The sequence below is a fragment of the Uloborus diversus genome, chromosome 4 (genome assembly GCF_026930045.1).
Source record: "Uloborus diversus isolate 005 chromosome 4, Udiv.v.3.1, whole genome shotgun sequence".
Classification (NCBI taxonomy): domain Eukaryota; kingdom Metazoa; phylum Arthropoda; class Arachnida; order Araneae; family Uloboridae; genus Uloborus; species Uloborus diversus.
Window position 1 is genome coordinate 108180144 of NC_072734.1, and position 18383 is coordinate 108198526.

The following is an 18383-nucleotide window of genomic DNA, read 5'->3' on the forward strand; positions in this document are numbered from 1 at the left end:
TTCTTTAAATAATAAATGATAAAATTGATGGGCATCTAAAAAGTCTACCATTTTTTAAGTTATTTTATTTTTGTTTGAGTTTTTCAAGGGGTGAGGGAGTCCTTTGACTATTAATGCATATTTGTTTTGTTTTTTAATGTATATGAAATAAAAAAATACGTTGAAATCCTGTTACAACAAACTCCAAGAGACCTTCTTTTTTTTGTGATGGAATAGTTTTAAAACTACAGTGAAACCTCCCTTAACGGACACTCCCGAATAACGGACACCTGTAATTAATGGACATTTTTGCAAGTCCCAGTCCCTCAATATAGGCCATTCCATGTAATTCACTCTGAATAACGGACACTCCGAATAACGGACAGTTATTTCACAAAAAATTTCCTTTGCGATCGTAGCACTTCCGTTTTTTTTTTCTTGTCACAGAATATCTTAGTAACTGCTTGCATTACAAAGCTTCTCATTCTCTACAACTGATATTCCCCCCCTCCCCCGTCATTTCCTTATCGCTGTTTCTTGGAATTAAAAGGGTGGTAATGGGCAGAGGCAGCGATTGGGGCTTAAAAGTTGGGGGCAGAAAAAAAAAGAACTAAAAGGCATGGTACTTTTTGCGGGCAGCAAAAAATGAAAAAGAAAATAAAAGTCATAATTTTGTAACGGCTAGTTTTGAGAGTATTGAAGCAGATAAGTGAAAACTGATGTCAGTCTAACAATTAACGTACGTTTTTCTTAAGATTTTAATGAATTTTGTACACAATAACTATTCAAAAGTTACGATAAAAAAGAGGAAATTGGGTGCTTTTTCTAACTGGGGCTCTCAGGAGATGCAATTGAGCAGACCGGCGCCGCTATTAGTCGGCTTTATGGCGCCGTGGTTTCGTTGGGTTGTTTAATTTTTAGACATGAAAAAGATTTGCTCATATTCAAGGTCATATTGCCAACTGCCAATCATGCATCATGCAATAGTGATACTCGAGATAAAATAAATAAATTAACCATAAAAAGTGTGTGTGGGGGTGGGGGGTGCTCCGCCGAATCGCCGCCGTTGGTAATGCAAAAAAGAGATGTCAAACTATTTTAACTGTTTACTTTAATTGATTAAATGCTTTTTAAGACATGTGTGTGCTGTCAGTATACCTTTATTAAGAAAAAACAGATTAATTACACTTGACGTAAAATGTAGTAAACCTTTCGCAATTGTTTCGATTGTGTTCTAAAAAGGGAACAACAGCCCATTTTGAAAAAGGTAAATTAAGTAGTTCCTCCTAATAGCGGACACCTCCCAATAACGGACAAAATTTTTAGTCCCTTGACTGTCCGCTATTGGGAGGTTTCACTGTTTCTTTATTTTTATAAAAGTGTTAATTTTGCAAATCTGCAACATTTACCCTTTACTAACGATCTAAAAATAAACACAGTATTTTGCTTGAAATCGACTGTGCTTGTCACATATCAATTTGCGTTTCAGCATGAACGGGTTTCTACCTGGAATGGTTCTGTTCCAAAAGTCACGTTACGACTTGTGAAAATTGTTTTTTAGTTTCCGAAAACAGCCTCTTGAAAAATATTCTAACTGAAGTTGAGTAAAACATTTCCTTGTAATGAATTTTTTTTAAAAACAGCTTCGTTAAAACGAGATTTTTCCATACATTATCTTAATATGTTTTCGAACGGGACCAAGCGTTTTGTTCGTTGTAACGGATATTTTGTTGCATCGGTATTCTTTGCAACGAGATTTCACTGTATGTGGTATAGGCCCACCCATCTTAGACAGTTTGCTACTGATTCTGATATGCAATAATAGAAGCAATTCAGAAATTTTCACTTGCTTGTACTGTCGCCTCCTGATACATGATTCTAGCCATTGTATTTTGGACAAACAATAATAGTCATCAGAAAGTAGTACAGGTGTCCATCGTTAAACACGGGTTAATTCATTCCGTGTAGAATTAAAACTTGTTATACGAGAGATTTTTAAAAATAACTTTTTAACTTACTTTTTACACTAATTAATCATGTACATAGTAAAAATCATGTCAATATTTATCATGTATCGAAACGGTGTTTCGGATTATATCGAAATCATGTTATACGAGACTCAGAAATAATGTGATACATGGGATGTGTAAAAGCAAAGTAAAAACTTATTAGAGTTAATATCAAACATTGACAGAATCTTTTAAACAAAAATAAAATTCCATCTTTTTTAAATATAACTTACTTGCTATATCAAAACCATGAAGTATTAAATTCAAGTTTTGCACCGTGTAATACCTGAACCATGTTATAATAAACGCAAATTCGGTACCTTGTAATATGGAAACCGTGTTGTACAAATACCGTGTTATGCGAGGGACGCCTGTATATCTACCAAGAGCTTTTGAAAGATATCAGTTTTATTGAAAGACCTGGCAGAACCAATCCCATTCCTTTCTCACAGAATGTGTTTATCTTAAAAGAAAACCTTTAATGTTACCTATTCATCTGAAGTAAAAGCCTTAGAAATGCATTTTATATATTAGAATGATAATTATGAGTTTTTTAAAGTTATAATTGATAAGAAAGCATATTCTTTGGCATAAGATACATTCTCAGCTCTTTCTAGAGTGAAAACTTTCTACTTTGAAGCATTTGTTTATTGAAACTTTAATCCCCATACTAATTGTTTTGTTCATTTCAAGCTGTATTAAAAGTCAAAAGTGTATTATATGTGTGTCATTTAATATTTTTTTAAAATTGCATATTTAATTTGTCTAGGAATTCAAATTTGAATATGAAGCGGAGATGGAAGAAGCATATCGTGCAAGCTTGTTCAAATCTTTTAAAAAAACAATCGATGACAGATTTTTCCCATTCATCATTGTAGATGCTGTTCATAATAAAGCAAAGCAATATGAACAGTTTTGGAGTTATGCTAAACAAAGAGGATTTCAAGTATGTTTTCAATATCCTGTTATGGTTTGCTCATTTTGTTTAGCCTACATGTTTAACTTTCTTTGCCATTTCTTATTTGTGAGCAAAACATAGCAGTGGATTGAGTATAGCAGTTTTCTTATCTTCTAGCACAATTTTTTCTTATTTTGCCATCTAAAAAGAAATTGAATGCCTCATACAGATTTCTGTGAAGAAAAGGCTGTTAAAAATAATTCTGTAAATATTTAAAAGTTGGAATCTAAACTGCAAAAATGGGTTTATTTGAATTTGAGTGAAACAGTTAAATGCCATATTATGAGGATTGATTAAACTGTAAATCATGTATCAGAAAACAATTGTAGTTTGAAGAAAAATTACCTTGTGCCATGTATTTTTAAAATACAAATGAGGCTTCAGAGGAGGCAAAATGTTTCAACCTGGAGGTCTGTAATCATTACATAACTTTTTTCTTTTTTCCTATTGATGAGAAACAAGGGGCAAAATGCATTATGTTGGCAAGAATTGCCCCATTGCCGTTTCTCCAATTTTACATTACTAGTCCTTGCTGTTTTCTGGAAAGCACTCCAAAAACACAATTGTACACTAACTTCTCATTTTATTGTATGTAAAAATTTTCCACTGACTCTCTACTTTATTAATAAAAAATGGTAGAATAATTATATATGAGAGGAAGCATAAGAAAATAAGATTTGGAGAGTAAGGAAACCCACCATGATAATTCTTCCTTTCAATTTGACTTTGACTCTTTGGCAGACAAATAACACTTAGAGCTAAATGCAATGCAAGGTTCCCATTTGAGGAACTGTGAAAACCTCACCCTCCATTCAAGAGTGATATTTTTTTAAATCAAGACTTTTTTTTTCTTCAAATCATTATTCTACAAAAAAATTATAATGTTTCCAAGCAGGAGCGGCATTTCAACATTTCATTTGGGGGATCAAGTTTCTTTAAAATGAGTTACCTCAGTGTGGAGCTATTGGCATATTGGCTAGCGGGCAGGGATTGTAAAAGGAGCTTAATATTAATGGAAATTAGAGTTTAAGAACAATTTAAACTTTTATGAGATTTTTATTTATTTCAATATAAGTTATCATTTTAAAATGTCTTGATAATACAGATTTGACTTTTCAGTCAAGTTTTAATGTATGATTTTTGGAATTCAAAAGAACAGGAAATCCTAATATTAATCCATCAATGGATTAATAATGAATTAATAACAATGGAATAGTAAAAAAATATTTGAAGTAAAAAAGTTATGCAAGAGAAACATAACACGATTGAAAACCATAACACAAAGTGAATTTAACATTCTGCTCTTCAAAATCATCCAAGCAAAATTTTTTATCATCAAATCATGTTGTTAATTTCATTTGAAACTGAATCTTATTTTGTGCAAAATATTAAACCAATGTCATAACTTAACATCATCATATGGATTGATATCACATCTTGCATGTTAAAGGGCATCAGCCTTTTCACCATTGAAGGAGTTGTTTCAATTCGTCAAATCACTCCTCTGAAATTTTAAGAAGGGTATTTATGATTTTAACTCTTGAAGTCCATCTTGTGTCACTTCCAGATTGCATAATTAAATAGTCCCAGAAAAGCAGGGCCCAGTTAACTAAAATTGAGGCCCTAAGCCTACAATAATTTGGAGCCCCCTGAAGATTCGATAGCTGAATGCAGTGGCTGATTTATAAGTTTGAGGCTCGCCGGAATGCATTTTTGGAGGCTTCTTTGTCTATCACAGAACTATGTAAATCATTTATCATGAGCATTAATGAATTCCCTTCGGGGCCCCTCATAGATTTACCAGGGAAAATTCACAACTGACAAAATGAATATAAGTTCTCTTTTAAGGATTTTTTTTCCTATTAACATGTTTTTTTCTTATTATTTCAAAAATACATGTATTTTTTGAAAAGTTGTTATGCTATGCATAATTCAAGTAATTTGGTGGCCCAGGCCTAGTTGATCTGTGCGGTAATCAGATCCTGCAGAAAAGGTATTTGTCAATGTGCAATATTTTTTTTCTTTTGTTTTTACAAAAAAGCATCTTTTTAAGAAGTTTCTATGAAAGCATATTGTGAATTCAGTAGCTGAAATGTAGTTTCTAGAAGAAAGCGATGAACACTCATTAAATAAACATACATTAAAAATATAAGAGTAACGATGAATGCGAACTAGCGAGGAATTTTCTCTTAAAAAATCATGCAGCAGCAGGACTCTCATGTTGGATGCGCCACTGTTGAAGTGCTGTATGCGAAGCTCACAAGTATGAAATATTTAGCCTATATGGGGAGAAGATTACTTCTTTAATTAAAATAAAAAATGATTCTCCATTAGTGTTTTCTGTTCTGAAAAGGTCGACATTCAGCAAATGCTTCATGAATTCCTAAGCCATTATTCAAATATCCGAAAACACTTGTGCTCTTGTCTGGAAATGTATTGAGTTTTATCAATTTTTTCTGAGAATCGGCAAGAATTTTCTAATGAACATTTATTTGCGATTTACATAAATTGAATTTATCCATTTCTTACCATTTTTGGCAAAAAATTTGGGGGTGTGATGGCCCCCCTATTTTCCGCCCCGTTTCTAAATTGAATTTATCCATTTCTTACCATTTTTGCCAAAAAATTTGGGGGTGCGACCGCCCCCTCTCGCCCCCCTATTTGCCGCCCCGTTTCTAAGACAAAATACTACTATTACGAAGTATTTACATTGGGGGAATTTTTAAGATTTTAGAGGGGGATACAGTAGAAAAGAGAGGATTCAGTTTCTGTAAATTCATAGTGTTGTTCCAGTTTTTTCAGCATTATGTATGTGTTTTAAAGTGCAAGTTTCTGGCGCTCGATGAAATCCCTAATGCAATCTCATTTTCAAATTTAATTTTGTATCAACATGACACTAATTAATATGCAATATTTTATTATATTTCTATAGTTATGATGTATTAAAATTGAAACTATATAGACGAATGCATAATTGATATTTTTTTATAATAGGATTTTTTAAAAAATGCATAACATTTTTTTGAAAAAATCATTGTTTCACTTTGCTTGATTATACTAAGTTAAATTAAGTATGATAAAATAATTAATAAAGCGATAACTCAAATTATTTTTTGCTGAAAGTTATTTTTCTTACAGGTATACATTGCAGAAATGGATTGCTCGGATCCAGTCACTTGCCATAAGAGAAATATTCATAATCGAAATTTAGAAGAAATAACAAAGGTGTAGACATAATTATTATTCAAATTAAATAACTGGCATGTAAAATGTATCTAGTAATTGTTAAATGTCTTAGTCAAACATTTTCTTAGGTTTCCAAATGAATGCACTAGTTTACTTTTTGCTACTGGAGGTTATTTCAGACGCAAATTTTTTGCGACCCTCTCACAAAGTACCATTTGTAAAGGTGCAGTTTTTTCATCACTTTTGAGCTCAATCAATTTGTCTGAAAACAAAACATCAGTAAATAACCTCCAGCTTTCAAGTCATTCACAGTGAAGTTCTTTAGGTCAAAGGAATTTCAGATTTGATTTGCAATGGCTAAACATACAGTATATCATCTGCACCATGCTAAACTAACGAATGTGAAAAATCACCAATCTCATTTTTCAAATTTGATGGTTTGTTGTAACACTCAAAAAGAGCTACTCACTGGTGGAACTACTTCAAACAATGGTTTTACACCTAAAATTATCAAAAAAAAAAAAAAAAAAAAATTACAACTTTGAAAATAACTAAATGTGTCAGATGGGAAAATAATATTGTTTTGGCTCTCTTGAAAAGTGACAATTTTCATTCTTTAGTTTAGCATGATGCATATGATATGACGGGTTTTTTTCACTAAAGGCAAACCCTAAAATAAAAAGCTGGATTAACCCCTGTCCATATAACAAGGACAATATTGAAATGATAACTTTCAAACCGAGTCCAAGTTAAGGAAAGTTTTAATGAATTGTTAGTAGTTCTACAGTAAGCGCTCCTAACAGTGGTGCCTGCTGGGGTCATGTGTGTGTGCCTATTATGATGTCAAGTGATAGAGAGGATGCAAAATAGGGCTGCAATAACCAGTCAAATTTCTATACTGATTTTTTTAGCTTGTTTTATGACTTTTAGCTTTAGAATGAAGAGTTAAAACACAAAAGTTTATCTCTCTCTGTTTTAAAAATAAACTGTCATCATTAGCTAGTTTTTAAGCACCTTGTTTCTATATTACCAGTTTCAATCATTTTGATGTAATTCTTTGTGTTTCAAAATGTTTGCATAAATGTTTGGTGCAATTTGCACCAACTGAGCAACAATAGGGGCATATGTCTTGGATGTGGTTTAGGTGTCAAACTGCACAAGCAAAAGAGCACTGTTGTTTTCTAATGGCTGGAATGTGTAGAGAAGCATAATCCATAATTGAAACTACATGGTGGGGAAACATATTTTAGCAAATAGATCAATGAACTATAATAAATGACGATGAGTGGCTGTTTCTAGGCGCTCACCATTTTCATTTTTACGAGTCCACTGTAATGTAAATCTTGCAAAGCATGCTTTGTTCTGAAAACTTAGTTAACAACTGTTCTTTGTGGATTACCATTGTTTAGAGGTGGCCATTTATATAGGTTTTACTAGATATTACTTTTAGCATGCTTTTTTTCAAAGATAACACATTAAAAATTAATAATTTTAAAAAAAGAATAGTTTTAGTACCCAAAAATGACGTTTTTCTATAAGATGATGGCGAAAAAATAGAATTAAAACTGAGCTCATGCAGATGATAAATATCCAATTTAAAATTGAATTTTACTCGCTTAAAAATGCATCTTACTTTTTTCCTGATGAATTTAGGCCTTTGGTTTCAAAAATCCAAGGGTAGAAAGTCCGCTGAAGGGGTATTTTTTGCAGGGCTTTCAAATGAGACTAAAATCGAGATGATCTGATAATTATGTCTGGTAGAAAAAGCCCTTTAATGTCATTTTCAAGTCTTTAAATTAAAATTCAACGAGTTTGGTTACTTTTTAAGTGTTTATAAACCCTCCTACGGCCCTTTTTGAGTGCAAAAATACTTCCCTGTCAAATTTGGCAGTTTTCCTCATAAACTTGACTATCCAGGACACTGATTTATTAATTGTGATTTGACATGAATGGTACATATTTCTAACTTGATTTGTATCTTTTTAAATTAGATTGTTGAGAGTTGGGAAAAGAAACCTCGTCATTTTTTGGCCATTGATATTCGATCCTTGTTGCAAGATGTAGCCATTACTGAGGTAAAATTGTGTTTAAGTTTGGTTATATGCATTTCATGTTCGTTAGTGATATTTTTTGTGTTGTACTAAAAGTACAAAAAAAAAAAAAAAATGTAGAATCAAATGCCGAAAAATATATTGAGTTATCAATTGAGTTATTTGTTATCAAAATACAGAAACCTAGGGTTTTTTTTTTGCTCTAGTTTTGAAGTTACTAATATTATTTGGAGTAATTCCAAAAGTTTAATGGTCTTATCATTTTCTATTTATATATCTATAGCATTCATATAACAAAATGTGTACTTTTCTTCATCATGAGCTTGAAACAAATTTTTCTTGAACTGCTTAAGATAAGTCTAAAGGCTGGAAGCTGCTACTTTAACACCGCTCTTCAAGAAAGGGTCAAAAGGTAATGCTGGGATTTTTAAACCTGTAAGTCTTGACTTCAGTGGTTTGTAAGATTTTCGAAACTTTCATCAAAATTAAGATCATGAAGTTCTTAGAGACTAATAGTCTGTTGACTAGATTGCAGTATGGTTTCAGAAAAGGTAAATCATGTACTACTAACTTATTGCATTTCTACAACAAGGTTACCTCAGCTTTAGATAACAAAAAGTGTGTGGATGTTGTATATATTGATTTTCAAAAAACTTTTGACAAAGTACCGCATGCTACTCTTCTCAGCAAACTAGCTGATATAGGAATAGGTGGAAAAACTTTACTTGGGGTTAAAAATTGGCTCACTGGCAGAAAGTAAAGAGTAGTTGTGAGGGGAAATCATTCTAAATGGAGTGATGTTTTAAGCGGGGCTCCTCAATGATCAGTTTTAGGGGTATGGCAGTTAATGTAGGGAAATGTCAAGTACTACACTTAGGTCATGGAAATAAGTTTACAAGTTATAATTTACAGGGTTCAGTCATTAGTCAGAAAAAATGTTTTTGATCATGGTATCTTAATAAATCAGGACTTCAAGTTTAGTCAACAGTGCAGCATTGCAAGTAACAAAGCCAATAGAATGCTTGGGTTTATCAATAGATTTATTTCAAACAAATCTAAGAAGGTTCTTCTGCCTTTATATATAGGAGTTTGGTAAGACCTCATTTAGAGTATGCTGTTCAGTTTTGGTCGCCTTATCTGAAGAAAGATATTTCTATATTGGAAAGGGTTCAAAGAAGGGTAACTAGACTAGTAAGGGGACTTTCAGATTTAGATTATGATATGAGACTTAATAGGCTTAATATGTACAGTCTGGAGCAAAGGAGAGTCAGAGGGGACATGATTCAGTTATTTAAATTTATCAAAATGAAAGATGTTAATGGACTAAATTTTTGCACGGAAAACAGGACAAGGGGTCATTGTTTTAAGCTATTTAAATCTCAGTCCGACTTGGAAATCTGGAAAAAAGTTTTAAAAAAATATGTGGCTAAGATAGTAGTCCTAAGCGATATTTAACTCTTCAACATAATAAGTTTCAAAATGTAATTTATATTTTCAGTGCAATATTTTAAAAATGCATTTATTCCTATCAGGGTGTAATTGAAATATAGTGCAGCTCTGGTTAGTTGAGCTGTGACTTTGACTATGTTTACCTGTTTTAGGGAAGTTTAGTGAAAAATAGACGCGCTATTGGCTCGGATTTTAGGTGGAATATTTTTGAAAAACTACTAAGAAGGTTTCTCGACCAATTTATTGCCAATTATCCCTGCCTATTTTTCGAAACAGAGAACATTGTCAGAGTCGGAGCTCAACTTTTCAGAGTCTTTGCACATTTGTACCTTATTTTCCTATATTTAGGTGAAAGTGCATTAACTTATTTATGTATTGCAAGTGCATTTGCTCTTTAACAGATTGGAATAAAATAAACATATTTATAATCGACATATTCTACATCAAAAATAGTTAAGTTATAGAAAGTTATTTAGCAAAGACAGATCAAATGATGAATCTTAATGATCAATATTATAAAATATAGCCCTTACTTTTCAGATAGGTTAAAGTGTTACACTGTAAATGACTCTGTTTTGTTGCACAAAACTTTCAGATTACAACACACACATGTTTCGGCGTTATAAGGATCTTTTGTCCTTTCCTTAATCAGCATATGTCTTTTCATTCATAAGCTCATTCCTTCTGCATTGAAAAAGGTATTTGTTGTAACGCCGAAACATGCGTTTACAGTAACCTGCAAGTTTAGTGAAATAAAATGTTGTTTTTAATTTTACTATTCTGCTCAAAAGTATTTTATTTCAGCTTGAAGTGTATTTTGAAATATTTGTTTCTTTGCATATTTTTAAACTTAAGGAGAAGTAATTATTTTATTTCTACATTTAAAAGGTTGAAATGGAAGTGGAATCCAATGAACCAAAAGAAGAGAATGAAGATGAAAATGATAATGATAATGAAGAATCAGATGCATTACTGGTAAGTTTTTGTACTGTTTCACTTTAATAGGTTTTGCTTTCATTTTGTAACTAAAAGTTCTAACTTTAAAAATCATATTTTCAGTTTCATGTTCCTAGTAGGTGGGAAAAACTTGAAGCTACTGAAGATAAATTAGGTAAATCACTATTACTCATTGAATTTGTTGATGTACATTGATAGTTTTATCATTGACTGATGAATATTTATCACGGTTCTTATATAGCTTGAAACCCTGTAATTTTACTTGGTATTTATCAACATGTTACAGACATGTGATTTTTCAGAATTTTTTAAGAGAGCAAAACACTATACAAAAGAAAACAGGGTTCGTACGAATCATGGAAATCCTGGAAAGTCATGGAAAAAAATAAGCAAATTTCAGACCTGGAAAAGTCATGGAAAATTGAAATTTTCATTGAAAGTCATGGAAATTTATTTCAAATCATGGAAAAATCAGTGTTAAATTCCATCACTCGTAAGAACTTTATTATTAAATTTATCAGAGTTTATCTTAATTTATTGAAGATTTTAGAAAATAAAGATTTTTAGTCAGGCAATAGAATAAGGAAAAAGAGGAATTCTAATGCTCAAAAACAGTAGTGCCCAACATACGACCCGCAGAACTAATCTATGCGACCCACTGCTATGCTCAATGTCAGGAATCTAACTTGTTCTGGAATTTCTGAACCTATTAATTTATATGCACTGGAAAATGTGCAAATAAGTAAACAAAACAAGTATACTTTTAAATCAGAAGATTGAAAAAACCATTCAGTAATGAATCAAAAAAGATCTGGTTTAGAAACTTAGAGAATATACGGCTTTATTTTAAAGAACCAAAATACTGTCAAGTTACGTGGATGATTAAATGTTCTGTGGACACTAAAAGGTAACTTTTGAAGCAAATCATTGAAACTTATTGATGACTCACTCATTCAACCTTTGTCCCATTCAATATCATTCTGCCTGTTTATAAAAAAAAAAGTTACATATTTAAGCATCATCATATTCGTTTCACTGTATTTTTACGCTACTTAAATTTATATGATGAAGACAAATAAGAATAGTTTAGTTTTTTAAGTGTACACTTATATTTTTTCCATTACGAGTAAGTGCTTCAATGAGGCTGTGGCATTCATGTAGACGTTTTGTTAATGCTCATTTCCAAAAATTAGTAAGTTTGAGATTAAATAGTGCTATTCTCTTCGTGTAATAAGGTCATGAAATTTTTCATTGAAGTCATGAAAAAGTCTTGGAAAAGTCATGGAATTCATCCAAATAGAGTATGAACCCTGAGAAAAGAAGGGCATTGGAAGATAAATTCAACTTGTTCCATTTAAAATTTCATGCATCCAATTAAAATAGGCTGCTATATAGGTTATAAGTACAAAAATACATGGGAGAGCTTTCAAATAAAATATATTAACAGTGTTGTGTCTGTTAGCTCACAAAGCCATGCAATTTCAGTATTTTTCACAATGTTTGGGTCACATGTCTGATGTTAGTGTTAATCCGCAACCAGCTTGTTCACAAAAATCCCACTTTTGCAAATGTTGTTCCTCTTTTTTTTTAAAGCTGTCTTTGCTAACATAATTTTTCTGCTGCTTAGAAGTCTTTGAAATATATTTCATGCACAGCAGCCAACTTCTCCAACTTTATTTGCTTACTTGGAAAACATAATTTGTTTTTGGAGAAATTAGATTTGTTTTAGGATTTGTGTGTGTGTTTGGGGCGGGGGGGGGGGGGGGCACAAAATTTAGTGTAGATTGATAGAACTGACCTATTTAAGATTTTCCTCTTAAACTGAATTTAGACTCATTTATTTAAAATCTTTATAGAAACTTGCCATTTAACACCATGTGCTACGCAAAAATTGCATGCAGTGTTTGAGATTTCAATCCTTTTGCATCTTGCAACTATTTTATTTATTTTTTTTTTTTAAGTTAAAAACTATTTTGACATTGTTTCCTTAAATCTGCTTATTTTAACATTATATTTTTTTTTGTTTATACTTGACTTTAGTTCTATAGTTATAGTAATTACTTTTTTGGTGGAAAATGTACTAAATATTTAGCTAAAGTTATTAAAGCTTCAGTGTTCTATTTTTCAGTTGCAATAGTGTGTTTTTCTTACATTTGAAGCAGTGAGAAGCAAAAAGAAGTTTGGAGTAAAGCATGTTTAAAGCTCAGATCCTAGCTAAGCTTTTATTGAAACATTTTTCTAAATCATGCTGTACAACAGCACCCTCCCCAGCTACTAGTACCATCTCTTGCCACAAAACAGAGGAGAGATCCATCTCCAAATTTTTAATTTTGGCACTTTTATCCCTTTGCTTCTCACTGCCTCCTTTTTATACTTAACCACAGTGTATAAAACTGTTTACTTAGCTCATAAATGCACTTGATAAAATCTTATTTTTCTCCCCAATGTTGGCAGGTGACTATGTAAAGCATTGACATCAAAGAAACATTGGACATGAAATATGAGATCTTAATTTTTCAATGTTTTTGTGTAAAAGTCAAAACTGTTGCCTAGCAATAAACAAAACCTAGCAATAAACCATGTTTCACTTTTCACAGATAAGTTGGATGGATTGAGAGCAGGAAAAAAGAAGCATTCTTCAATGGAAGATTATTTGCAACTTCCTGATGATTATGAACAGAGAAAATGTGAACCTGGCAAAAAAAGAGTAAGTTTAGTATTTTTTAAATCTGGGCCTGAATAAAATTCAAATCAAAACAAAAGTTATGGATTTTATTTATGTATGTATTTTAATGAATATAAGACAGCTGTACTATCTCCCTCCTCTTAAACTTCTGAACTACTAGTGATGCAACATCAATATGTACTAACATCCTAATTTATTTAAAATTGACTTTAATAATTATTTACTTTACATTATTAATCTCTCTTTGGCTGAAAATCATAAAGATACTTAAGGGTTTAGTTGCTCCCCCCCCCCCCACTCAACACTTCCACTGTATTACTAATCTTAATTCAGTTTTTTATCTATATACAGTTAACCCCCGATTACTTGCAAAATAGGGTTGCACATTAACCACGAATAATCAGTTAAAACCAATACTACTGTATACAATAGCTAAAAAATATGAGTAACACTCACACATGCATTTAACAGGGTTGAGATTTTTACGGCTTTTGCCAGAATTCCGACTTTTCTGTTGGTTTTTAAAACCTTTCCTCCTTTTTTTGCCTCTTTCAGACCTTTTTTCTATTTTTTCCACATTACTTTCTACCACATAAACAATTTTTGGATTTTTCTCTCTGTTGTAAATTTTTACTTTACAAACAGACGTAATTTTAAAATTTATGTTCTCACTCGTTTAATACTATAAACTCAAATGTTTTTAATGAAAAAAATGTGTTTTTCTCTAAAAAAATATGAAAAGTTGACACTATTGTGTGATGCAGCCAAGATTGACCTCAGTCTCCCCCACCATTTTTGTTGAATTTTTTAATATCATGGCTTCCAGGTTCTTTTTTGATGTGGTTTGGATATCATCCCTTTTACGAAATTTTTTTGGATTTCCTCCTTTTTGCTGTCTGACCACTCTCATCTCTGATTTAAATTATAGCTAAAAACATTACTACATTCCATCTACTAACATTGAATGTAAAAAGTATATGTTAAAGCTAAAAATGAACAATAACACAATAATAGGTTTAAAAAACATTTAATAACCGTTAAAAGAAATGTGAAAAAACCTGTGGATAAACCAACCGCTAATAATTGGAAGTTTGCTGTACTCTAGGATTTGCATGACCCATAAAAGAAATTTCTCTTTGAGCCACTAAAGTAAATGAACTAATACAGTACTTTCTTAAAGGCAGAAATTCTTAATTTCTACTGTTAATGTGTATTATAAGCAGGGTTGGCTTTCTGCCGGCAGAAACTAGATTTTGCCGTGCCAGTGGCAGAAACTGGTTATAACCGGTAAAAAACGGCAGAAACTGGCAAAAACTTTAAAATGTCTTTAATAACTTAAGTAATTAGTAAATGATATTTGTTTAAGTAAACTAAAAAAGTAAACATCATTTCATTTTAAAAAATAAAATCCAATGCTAGTGCCCTTGATTTAGTTCAGAAAGGGAACTTTTCAATTGGGGATGCTGCAATATTTGGATATAACAAAGGGCGCATATCATATGGGTTCTTAGAGAAGAAGAGTGAAATACAGAATTAAACAGTCATTACTGATTGTAATTTGCTCACTTATATGCTTCCTCTAAATTGTTTGTGATTGAAATTATCATGTCAGTGCTTCAAGAAGAAAGTGGCAGAATTTTACTTGCATAAATTTTGTACCTAAAGTCAAAGCTTTGCAAAATAAATTGGCCCCCATTTCTCAAAACTTATTTTTCCTGTTAAATTTTTACCACAACCCCAGTAACTACATGGTGGACCAGTTATACAATAGATGAAAGTTTCACAAACACTGCTTGCTCCTTGATGCATTGTCTGCTACCTCTTCTGTTTCAAAAATATTCTAAAATTTCTCTTCTCATTTGTGCGTATTAAATTGAGAACCTGCTTAGATTTTTGAAACCCCCTTTTTTAAGAGGCAATTGCAGGGTCCAAACAATGTAACATTTGATTTTGAATTGTGATAATTTTGTAATAAAATTACAGTGCTTTGGTTAACAATTATTTTTTCCATGCATTTTCTGTTTTATATCAAGAATTAATTTGTCATTTTGTGAGTTTTTGCCGGTTTCTGCCGCAAAGTGGCAGAAAGTGGTTTTTGCCATGCCGGTTTTAACCATTTTTTACCAGTGGTTTTAACCACCTCGGCAGAAACTTGCCAACCTTGATTATAAGTGTATATACTCGTACTTTTCAACTTTGAGTTTAGGTACCATTTGCAAAATTCAAATGTATCGATGTCTTCTAAAATTTAAAACTATGAGCAGTGACTTTTTGAAGCAGGAATGAAGATTCACAAAAGAAATTGCAAAATTTAAATATACCTACCGATGCAACAAAACTGGCAAATTTTTTATTTCTTTTTTAATTCATTGAGTCGAAAAAATCAGACATTTATTAACTTTGAATGGTGTATTTATCATGTTTTTTTTTTAGCTGAAAGCATGGTTAAAGCATTTGGTTTGTATTTGCTTAGCTCACAATGCTAATAAAAAATAGTTTAGAAACTTGAAGGCTTGAAAATTAAAACCGTGGTGGAAAATAGCGGCAATGTATACTTCTTAAAACACTTGATGTACATATTGAATTCATTTACCATGGAAAGCTGCTAGTTTTGTTAAAATGCGCCTGCACTGAGCCAAATATCAAAACATTTTGCTAAGTAGCCAAATGGTATGGTTACCCATTTTTTCTCAGGAGCATACTGATCTTATTCAGTGGTGTCCCCCCCCCCCCCCCCCAAGCTCCTTTTGTTCCTGCTGGCTGGTGTTCAAGCGTATTTCTTTGCTTGCATGTGAAATCACATGCATATCCAATTATCCAATTCAAAATGGAAGGTGGGGTAGGTTTTGGAAACACTAATTATGCATTTGTGTATATATATAGTTTCCACTGAGTAAAACTCTTTGTCCCCCTCCCCCCCCCCCCCCCAAAAAAAAGCAATGATGAATCTGGGAGAGGTGCACAGAGGGAAGAGCGGTAATAACACACTTATGTGAAAAAAAAAAAAAACTTTTTTGTGGGAAGTGTAAAACAGCCAATAACTTACTCTTTTCAATAAGCTCCCAAATAGGAAATACATGCTTTCATAATTAGGGAAAGTTACCAGAGCCGAACTTTCGGATAAGTTAAAACAATAAACAACCTTAAATTAATAAATTTTTTAAGCAAATTTTTTGCTTTTATTTTAAATATTTTCTGTTTTGAAAGGAGAGGGGGGCAGCTTTTTGCCATCCTCTGGATACACCCAAGATCACATACGAATAAAAGAATAGAAAATTTCAGAGAGGATGGGAGGGCTTCAAAATAGCACAGTATAAGTACAACAGACCTTTTTTTGACTGCAACTGTAAAAGAAATAGTTTTAATTTTATTGAAAGGTATAAGTTGTTAAGTACATTTGGCTTTTTTGTTTTGTGGGTATATACTATTCAAACAACTAAAACTGAAAGCAACTATTGAACTAAAAATTTAGAAATGTTCAAAGCTGTTTCAAAATTAAGGAAGCAACTAATTAGTTTTTTCCCCCTTATTAATTTTTAGGTACGTTGGGCTGATCTTGAAGAAAAGAAAGAGCAAGATCGACTACGTGCAATTGGATTTGTTGTTGGACAAACGGATTGGACTAAACTCACTGATCCTACTCATGCGGATAGGGCACTGACAAAAACAAAATATTTTTAGGCATTTTTTTCTCTTATTCATTGAGAAAACTTCATTATTCATTTATTATCATCATCATCATCTTGTATAAAATATCAGTTTTGACATTCAACATTTACTCCTTTTCTCTCTCATAAAGTTTTATATTGTTGTACAAAGGAAGTTATTACAAACCCTTACTTTTGCATTTTAATAAATTTTTCTTTAGTACTTATGTGTTTGTTGATTGATGTGTTCTGTAAAACTTTCAAAAACTAAAGGCCATTTTAACATTAGTGTTTTTTATTATGTTAAAGTAGTGCTATATATGTGAGAAGACTCTATTATACTACAGCTAATGTAAATGGTATAATCTTTTTTGTTGTTATGGGAATTTGTTTTTTGTTATATCTTCCTTATTTGAGTCATATGTAAATTTCCTTTGTTATTCATGTTATAAAATATTTTTGAATTGAGTTTTGCTAATTTGTCTTTTTTCTCATCAAAAGCCACTTAGTTAATCTTCAGCATCATGCCACAATAAATAACACTTGTTTTTACACTTTTTTCTTAATAAAACACATGTTATTCACTATTTTTTAAATTCATATTTGTCTATTCAGTAATTGAGGCAGTGAAAAGCAAAAGTGTTTTAACAGACTTTTTAAAGTATTAAGTAAAAGGCTTGCAAAGTTAAAACCTTAGGTGGGTTTTCCTTAAAAAGGTTTTCTAAACCATGTTGTGTGTAGCAGCACCTACCTGGCTACTAGTACCTTTTTTTTTCCTTGCCTCAAAACTGATCAGAGTTACTTCTACATTTCTACAAGTTTTTCCAAATCTTTCAATTTTTGCACACACATCTTTGTTTCTAAGGCACTTAATTCATGAAATTTTTGTTGTAACACTAAAGGATGATCATTCTTGCATTTAGTTACTAGGCCTAGGGTTAAGAAGAATTTCTTCTTGTCTATCTTAGCCCCAATCACCTACCCGTATATATTGAAAATTGGCTTAAAACGTTTATATTTTTGTTACAATTTTTGTAAATATTTTTCTTGTGGGCAGACTTTTCGTATTCAAATATGAAAGGGATTAAAAAAAAGTGCTTTAAATCATTTTTTTTTACAATAACATATGGTTTGTGCGTATTTTTCATCAAATGAAGAAATCTGCCAAAATCATTTTTTTTTCACACAAGTGCTTTATAAGGCTTTTTCAGAAAAAAACTGGGATTTTTAAAATTTTTCTTATTTTTTTTATTAACGTTAGCAGATTTAAAAAAATTTCTGCAGAGCCTAAATATTTCTCCGAACGACGTTTGCGCATTTGTCTATATTATGCAAGACTGCTTGTGGGTTTTAAGTGGTTACAGTACATCAAAAATGACCAAACGATCAAAAAAAATTTTATTGCTTATTTCGAAACTAAAAACTAGTCCAAACACAGGGGAAAAGTTTCATTGCTTTAGT

The 18383-nt window shown here is 31.7% G+C and overlaps 1 protein-coding gene across 3 annotated transcripts in view; it reads left to right on the top strand.

The window, feature by feature from the left end:
- Positions 1–17390, top strand: part of LOC129221348 (YLP motif-containing protein 1-like) — a 110392-nt gene extending 93002 nt beyond the window's left edge. For all 3 annotated transcript variants that reach the window (XM_054855816.1, XM_054855817.1, XM_054855818.1), the window contains 7 exons: positions 2758–2934; positions 6085–6171; positions 8124–8207; positions 10521–10607; positions 10692–10743; positions 13187–13296; positions 16816–17390. In XM_054855816.1, the coding sequence (XP_054711791.1) occupies positions 2758–2934; positions 6085–6171; positions 8124–8207; positions 10521–10607; positions 10692–10743; positions 13187–13296; positions 16816–16956 (738 nt within the window). In that variant the 3' untranslated portion in view covers positions 16957–17390. The remainder of the gene's footprint in view (positions 1–2757; positions 2935–6084; positions 6172–8123; positions 8208–10520; positions 10608–10691; positions 10744–13186; positions 13297–16815) is intronic.
- The last annotated feature ends 993 nt before the right edge of the window (positions 17391–18383 follow it).